Consider the following 9,078-nt stretch of genomic DNA (forward strand, 5'->3'; position numbering starts at 1 on the left):
AATCTTAAGTTAGCACAGCCATTGTTTTCTACGAATCGGCTGGAGCATCAAAATCGGGAATTGAGCATCAAATTAGCATCAAAAGAGCACTAAATTTCTGTGTATGTTTTATTCGATTGTGCTAAAGTGGCTGTGTCAGCTTAATAGACGTGGGGGAGGGGAGGATAATTTCCATCCATTTTTACAAGTTTTTTAAAGCAATTATATTTTTTTAGTTTATCCAAATTCTCTTTATTTAAAAATAACACGCAGCAACTTTTACGTGTCATTTCTCGTTTCACGATTCCAATATGGCTGCTGTGACTAATCAGGAGCCTTAAATTTTAATGATTTAAAGCAGTAAAATTTATTTTCTGGAACTTTGTTTTTTGAGTTGAACGGTATATTCTTATAAATATATATTAAGGGAGTATTCTAGTGTGAACATCCGTTTTTAAGGTGATTTTTGAGAATTAATTTTATAAAAATGGTTAAACCTATAAATGTAATGTTTTGTTTTTACATTTATACATATTTTGAAGTAACATCTTAAATTTTTTTAATGCTTTTTATTGAGAATTACACACGGCATAAATGAACGTGCAGGTCATGTTTTGAAATTCCTCTTTTATCGAGCGTAGTGATTGCGGCTATCCTCGTCATCTCAAATAAACGAATTTTTTTTTATTCCTTATAAATGTGGTTATCGCTCGAACCTCTAGTAAATCATTTGAAGAACAATTGACAAAATGGCAATGTTTTGAAATTCCTCTTCTATCGAGCGTAGTGATTGCGGCTATCCTCGCCATCTCAAATAAACGAATTTTTTTAAATTCCTTATAAATGTGGTTATCGCTCGAACCTCTAGTAAATCATTTGAAGAACAATTGACAAAATGGCGATGTTTGAAAAAAAATAGTTGGATTTTTGATAAAAAATATTTCATTTTCACGGTCCGGAAAAATAGTAATTTTCAAGAGGTCAAAAAGTTGGAGGTTCATGCGATAGCCTAATATGTACATTATATGTATGCAAAAACGCAAGTCGATCGGCCCAATAGTTTGTGAGAAAAATACCCGATTTGAAAAATGTCGTTTCGAGAAAAACGCGTTTAAAGTTTCCCATGCGTTTACAAGGTGGATAATGAGTAATTTCAGTAACTTACCCTCAGTCAGCTATATCAGGGCCATACAGGATATATAGCATCTTTTTCAGCTATATATAGCATTATTTGGCTACGTAAAGAAATACTACCTGACACGCAAAAAATCGGTCTACTGCATGGAAATCACGGGCGACGAGCCACATGGACGCGCGCGGGGGCTACGTCTTTAAACCTCTATAGTTCGATCAATTTGACGAATTTCATCTTAATATTTTAGACACATTTTCAAGACCCTAAACTATAAGAATATGCAAAAAAATCAATTTTTTTGACCGGTCACACTATAACTATACCCCCTTAATATTATTGAAGGAACAGATGGAATTTAGAATTCAAGACACAAGAAAAATGATTTAAAAAAACATCTTGTACTTATTTTTTTAGGTGCTGTTACCACTGCATAAAGTGAAATGTTTATCACTGTATCACGCGCAGTTAGCTTATTGTGTGGTGCAATTTTTGGAAAAAGACGCGACTTTAACAGAACCAGTTGTACGAGGCCTCCTTAAATTCTGGCCTAAAACGTGCAGCCAGAAGGAGGTGATGTTCCTTGGTGAAATCGAGGAAATATTGGACGTTATAGAACCTAATCAATTTGTTAAAATACAAGAACCTTTATTCAGGCAAGTCGCACGTTGCGTGTCTTCACCACACTTTCAGGTAATTTATATATATTTTGCACTAATTTTGACGGAACTGTCGTGAAATCGTAAAATAATAAGTCTCGTCTATTTTTTGTTACAGGTTGCGGAAAGAGCATTGTACTTTTGGAATAACGAGTATATAATGTCTCTAATTGAAGAAAACAACCAAGTAATAATGAAGATTATGTTCCCAGCATTGTACAAAATTAGCAAGGAGCATTGGAACCAGACGATCATAGCTCTTGTTTACAATGTTTTAAAAACATTTATGGAGATGAATAGCAAGTTATTCGATGAACTTACAGCCAACTATAAGTTGGACAGGCAAAAGTAAGGCGAAAATTTTCTTTTATAGATATATCTTTTATAGTTTTTCGCAGAATTAAGCAAAACTTTCTTTAATCCATTTTAGTTTTTTTACTTAAACATTATACATCTTGATAATTTAATGCTATATTAAAGGTAATGAAATCTATCTAAAGCTATATAAAGAACAAAAAATTATTTTCATTCTTTTTACATGTATATGTTTGAATTATAGAGAAAAAAGGAAGGAAAAAGAAAGGGACGAGATGTGGAAGAAACTGGCCGAATTAGAACGACGCAACACTCTCGAACGTAATGCTCTCGCAGCTTCCTCCAATAATCCAGTTCCTGCCACTAACACATCTATAACGCGAACTCGTCCCTGAGCTGGTAAAAATATTATTTCATCTATTTCTAGAAATTCAAAATACATGCTCTTGAATTACAGTCTCTGATCATATTATTAAATGTATTAAACATAGATTTTTTGATAGATTTAGCTTGAATAGCAGAAAATGTGAACTTTGTTTATGTGGCTTTAATCCGAATTTTATTGCTCCAACCGTTTAGCAGAAAATCGCGTAAAAAATGGAGAAGGCCAGCTTAATGGCAAGCTGAACTCCCCATACAAAAAAATATATAAAGTGATTTTACCAAAAAAAAATCAATATACTACTAGATTTGATTGCTTTTTTGTTGCTTCAAGATAGTGCTAAAACATTTACAAAAAATAACATTGTGTAAGAAATAACACACTGTATACGCTCAGCACTGCACTGTTGCGTTCGAACAGTGATACCAACAGAATTAGTTGATTGCACTGAATTTGGTATGAAAATAATCTGTACAAAAATAATCTACAATCACCATATTATTGAAATATGTCAATTTTCAATTTTATTACTAACCGTAAATATCAAAAATAAATAATTTATCCCGTTCAATTGCGCCGCGCGCTCTGTGTCCCCTTGCCCGATTCTCCCAGAATTTATTATTTGCATGAATTTGGTATGAAAATAATCTGCAAGCATCATATTATTCATGATAGAAATACAAGGATATGCTCGTCTGATGTCACATGGTATCACTCGTATACCTTACTGTCTTGCACTTCTCGCCACTCTTGGATACACTTGCGGCCTATAGAGAACAAAGGCATTCCTTCTCCATGTACTATATACTCAAAGCTTATGTACCAATTCATTTTCAGTGTTAAAAATCTATAATGCACGTAACGTAAGATATAGATTTTCAATCCTGCAGTGAATTTTAGAATATAGTTGAGCATGCTTGAAATAATACGTTCAAATTTACCACGTAACGATGACGTGTTCTTGGTGACAATTTGATTGGCCGCTCGGAATCACATGCTCAAGAGCATACCCTTGTATTTCTACTATGATACTATTGAAATATATCAATTTCCGATTTTATTGCTAGCTCTAACATGTCGAAAATAAATAATTTATCCCGGCCGATTGCGCTATAAGTTCCTTTGCTCAATCCCTCCAAAATTTGTTGTTTGTACGAATTTGGTATAAAAATAATCTGTAAGCATCTTACTATAATCTTCTTTATCTATTATTATTTTGGTACTAAAATCATGCGAGCAACTAATTATGTGACAATAGAGCAAGAGAAATTAGAGCACGGCGCGATCGGCTGGGATAAACTATTTATTTTTTATATGTTAGAGCGATAAAATCGAAAATTGATACATTTTAGTAGTACGATGCTTGCAGATTATTTTCATACTAATTCATGCGAGCAACAAATTTTGGAAGGATCGGACAAGATGACATAAAGCGCGTGGCGCGATCGGCCGTGAAAAATTATTTATTTTCGATATGTTACGGTTAACAACAAATCGAAAATTGACATATTTCGATAGTATAGTAATTGCAGATTGTTTTTGTACCAAATTCAGTGCGAGCAACTAATTACTATTCTTGTTGATATCACTGTTTGAACGCCACGGTGCAGTATTGCAAGTGTATACAGTGTTATTTTTTAAGGCGATGCTGACAGGACGGAATTACCGACATATTGCAGTTGTCAAGAGTTTTCCGAAATGATAAAACGGAATTTAAAACACTTTCACAAGATTGAAATAGACATAAAATGTAATCCCGGCACACAGGAATTTGTAGTAAAAACGAAAAAGAATTAAAAAATTACATTTTTTTGGGTCGTATACCTGTTGCCTGACATAAACATTTCATTAGTGTAAAAGTTCTGTAACTCATATGTACAAAATGCGTGCGTCCCGGGAATTGAATTACATGAACGAATAATACTAATCCTTTTGAGCTACGATTGAAAGCGTAGAAAAAAAGAAATCCTGATGACTGCAATTTATGGTAATTCGTATGTTTAGCTAATTGTAAGATACAAAATGGTAAACAGAGCATAAATTGCGTCCAGCAGTAAGTACCGGATTTTGCAAAAAATGGCGCTTCAATATGTTAGATAAGAAACAAATATACACGTTTGAGCGAGACAGAACGATAAGTTCATTTAAAAGTACCACTGAAATTGAAAAATCTGTTTTATTGATCTCGTGCGAGTTCGGCTGATCTGCCAGCATTGCCTTAAACAATATCATTATGTGAATGTTTTGTAAATGTTTTAGCGCTAGGTTGGAGCAACAAAAAAGCAACAAAATTTAGTATATTCGTTTTTTTTTTAGTATAGGGGAGTCCAGCTTGTCATTAAGCTGCTCCCCCCCATATTTTACGCGATTTTCTGCTAAATGGCAGGAGGAACAAAATTCAGACAGAGCAACAAATTAGCAACTAATTTTTTGACTAGGTCCGAACTTAATTTGCGATGGTGGGGGCTCCAGCTTTAAAAAGTTAAACTATCATCGGTGGCTGTTAGAGTTTTGATTCCAATAATGTTCAAATTAAAATTTATTATAGCAAATAAAGAAATAAAATAAAATTTCTCTAATTGAAACAGAAAACACATGTGCTTTCCTTGCTTTCTATAACTGCTAACAGGTTCATACTTTTTCGTAGACATTATGAATGATAAGTAAATTAAAATAAGCATTTATTTTTTTTGCAGACATTTATTGCATTAATTTTTGTTACACATTTTAATTGGTTACAACAGTGATAAATAAATCATTAATATATCATTTTTAGAAGGCAATGAATTAAAAAAAGGTGACGTGTATTTAATAACAGGCCAGAAATTAATTACATAGGATATTATTATTCATGTGATTCATTTTATTCATTAAAAAATTATGAACTTAAATTACATTTATAGATTTTTTGAGCAATTTGAAGCTGATCTTTTCAAAACTGTAATTGGATACCATCTTTGTTTATATTTTCATTATTTCTGAAATTAAATATTCTGATGGATTAAGTAATGCATTAAAATCTTATTCCAACAAAATTTCTTTAAAACCACATGAATAATAATTTGTTAATTTAGAAGGTATAAAATGTCTATACGCAAAAAACTTGAAAAATAAATGTAACTTTGGTATAAATATTGAATAATCATTTGTTGTTTTTTTTTTTAGGTGGAAATACGGTGGTATCACGCTGCCCGATTGTTAGCTCTTAGTTTACATCAATTGTCCATATACTACACACGAAAAATTCTTGTTGTTAGTGAAACGAAGTGTCTCACAAAAGCATTCTTGACTCTAATGTAATTCATTTTATTAGTTGTGACCGAAATGGCAGAATGATAAAAGCAGAAAAAAGAAATGAAAAAAGAAAGAGAGACAATGCAGTTAATTACGCAATTTTATTCTTCTTTAACAACAATAACAACATTAACAATAACAATGTGACAATTAGTGAATTCCAAATGATTTTATATGTGTATACCGGGTATATTCACACTTTGGTTTTTCTTTCCAATTGGAAACGGTAAAGGATTTCCACTGCATGATGTACTCAGTGTCAGCACACAAACAATGCGACAATGCGTTAAGTCCCTTCTCAACTAAGATTTCGTTACCGCTCTCTCGGTAGGAGGGGACAATCATAGTGTAAATTTCGGAATGGACGAAGTTGTACACATCGTTGTGATCCTTATGTTCATTTCTGAAGGACGCGGCACTTTGCGCACTCTCTCAGACGACCAGTGTGTCGCCTCCTGACTGACCCTTACACTGATTCTTGCTGCTCCTGATAGAGCCAGTGAGAGTGTTTGAATATATGTATCATATATTCGTATTAACGATAATGATAACTGTAACAGGTACGTAATAAAAATTAGGTAAAAATGAAAACCAATATATATATATATATATATATATATAAAATACGATATATTATATATATATAAAAAAAGGATATAGTAATATGAAACAAGTCACAGACTCACGTATACACACACGGACACACATACACAGAGACGTATGTACACCAAACTGCGATAAATGAGAATACATGTGTAAAACGTATATAGGCCGATGTGCTATTAACATAGAAACTGCTGTGACTGAGTACCCGCGGCGAGTTGATAGTGAACAAACCTTTTTTCATGAGTGTGTAGCCCGCGGCAAGAGATGGCATACACAAATACAATAGTTAACAAATGATAAGGTTTAATTCGTGCGGACGACGGACGAGTAGAGAGGTGTGTATGTGTGCGTGCATGCGTATGCGTGTGAGCGAGAGAGAAAGAAAAAAATTATATATACATGTTGTTTTCTAATAGAACAAAAGAGAGTGAGGCGGAAAGAATAATGGGAGCGAGGGAACAAGAGGAGTATACAATAAAAAGAAAAAAAATGGAAAAAAATAGATTTGATTATACCAAAAACATCCGCTGCTTATAAATATTAATTACGTGATAGCGATACGTGAGCGCGCGCAGGATATAAGGATCCACTTTCGGAGCTGTGCTCCCGCGCTGGCAACCGTAGGGGTCGTTTTTAAAATTTCTTACCATCGCATAATAATAATAATTAATGATATGAATAATGATAATGGTAACAATAAAGAGTAATTAAACGAGAAAGACAAGCTAATAATAAACGACAATGATACAGAAATAATAGCTAACAGGTAAAATACATAGCTAACAAAGATGGGTGATCACTTGCTCATACATATTTTCATGGAGATAATCGAGGAGAAAATGCACGAAAATTACCATTGTTCACCGTTTTATTTTTTCTTCGATTACTTTTCGATAATTTTTCTTGTCGAATGTTTCTCACTATTTGTACATGACTTGTGCTCGCTTTTGTGTTATGCTCCCTTCACCTTCGCTACGTAAAACCTTATAAGGAGAGAGAGCGAGAGAAAGAGAGAGAGAGAGAGAGAGAGAGAGAGAGAGAGAGAGAGACATATACATATATAAATATATACATATATATATATATATATAAAATTATTGTAAAATAATGTAATGTGACTTTGAAGACGTAGGTGAGAGTCCAAAAGAAGATTCTTTACGCGTAAATAGATACACATTTATTAAAGAATTGTCTAAATTATTTCCATTCTTTTGCTGCTCTTCATGACGTACTGTATTTGAACCAAGTCGTAGATGGGAAATATAAAAACAATGTTTCATACTTTATGACCCCCCAAAAGTGTTCTGAATGTTTAATCGATCTTGGGCAGAAAGTCTAAGCGATAGTTTTTAATTCGTGTCAATAGAGGTTTTCGCGAAAAGGAATATTCTATTCTGGGAAAAGCATAGAATCTATTAATAAAATTAAACTGCCGCGGGATATCTTGTACTTCTTAATATGATCGTTTTACACATCATGATTATAAACGAACAGTAATCTTTGTACATGTGTGTGCGTGTGTGTATATGTTAAATACGAAATAGTAGTCCTTTATATATCAAAAGTAATATCATTACTTTTAATGATTATATCGTCTCATTCGATTATTCTTTATGCTATTGAAAGTCGCGCGTATAAAAATATCACGACATTACCATTTTCTCATTCTGTCGCTTTTCTCCGAAAAAAATACGTATTCAGAAAAGCATAAATATCTTAATAATTTAGTTAAGATTAGCTTCAAGTTGACTTTTAAAGCAATTACACGTTAACGTTAACAAAGACATATCGTCAAAAATTAGAGAAATGTTCTTAAAAATTTGGCTGAGAAAAGACCGACTTGTCTAGAAATTCGTCGCTTAATTTAAGATCATGATATACTAGATATAAAATTTATACCGGATGTCCCAGATTAATTGTGTTTTCAGCTATACGATTGAACAAATCTTGAATGAATTTTTCCTTGAAATTTCTTTTCACACTATTTTCTTTTCATTTTTCTCTTTTATTTCTCAAGATTAAATATTTTAAAGACATTTTTTTTAATAATTGGCTTTGTTTGCGATCTGAGGATATTTATTTTTAGGATTTCTGAATCACGCAAAGAAGAGACCTGCTACTGGACCATCTTGATCACATTTTAAACTCATATAAAATAATTTTTGAATATATACTGAAATGCCTAAAAAAAGAAATTTAATATCCCTGGTAAAATTTTTTTTTAGAATTTTTAATATAATTTTTCAGAATGTTTATATAAATTTTAACATTAAAAAAAAAATTATGTATAATTTGCAACTTTTCTGTATAATTTTATAATTTTAGAAAATTTCTCAGATTTTTTTATTAATATATCCTAGTAAAAAAGAACTACTAGTGCAGTAAAAAGACTACTGAAATGTAGTAGTGTCAGTGCTATAACAGCAGTGCTACCACAGTATAACCAGTAGGTCCACTTCGTGTCGGCACCTTTGATCTCCTTTTCCGGATCACGTGAGCATCCACTATGTTAAATCCAGGATCGAATTGAGAAAAGTGCCTCACAAGTAATAAAACAAATAAGTAATAATATATATGGATTCGATACAGTAAATCAATAAATTCAATGTGTGAATCGAATAAAATGTTTTATTAGTAACAATTATTCGTAGGAGTGATCACTAAAGAAAATTTCTGATGTAATTGCTTATAAATTGTCTGCACATATGTAA

General features: G+C 32.4%; 1 protein-coding gene across 2 annotated transcripts in view; it reads left to right on the forward strand.

The window, feature by feature from the left end:
- LOC105448013 (serine/threonine-protein phosphatase 2A 56 kDa regulatory subunit epsilon isoform) overlaps positions 1 to 5,900 on the forward strand; it is a 39,309-nt gene extending 33,409 nt beyond the window's left edge. For both annotated transcript variants that reach the window (XM_011686375.1, XM_011686382.1), the window contains exons 6-9: positions 1,529 to 1,804; positions 1,889 to 2,118; positions 2,330 to 2,484; positions 5,633 to 5,900. In XM_011686375.1, coding sequence (XP_011684677.1) covers positions 1,529 to 1,804; positions 1,889 to 2,118; positions 2,330 to 2,480 — 657 coding nt within the window. In that variant the 3' untranslated portion in view covers positions 2,481 to 2,484; positions 5,633 to 5,900. The remainder of the gene's footprint in view (positions 1 to 1,528; positions 1,805 to 1,888; positions 2,119 to 2,329; positions 2,485 to 5,632) is intronic.
- The last annotated feature ends 3,178 nt before the right edge of the window (positions 5,901 to 9,078 follow it).

This window comes from Wasmannia auropunctata, unplaced genomic scaffold (assembly GCF_000956235.1).
Source record: "Wasmannia auropunctata unplaced genomic scaffold, wasmannia.A_1.0 LD336116.1, whole genome shotgun sequence".
Taxonomy (NCBI): domain Eukaryota; kingdom Metazoa; phylum Arthropoda; class Insecta; order Hymenoptera; family Formicidae; genus Wasmannia; species Wasmannia auropunctata.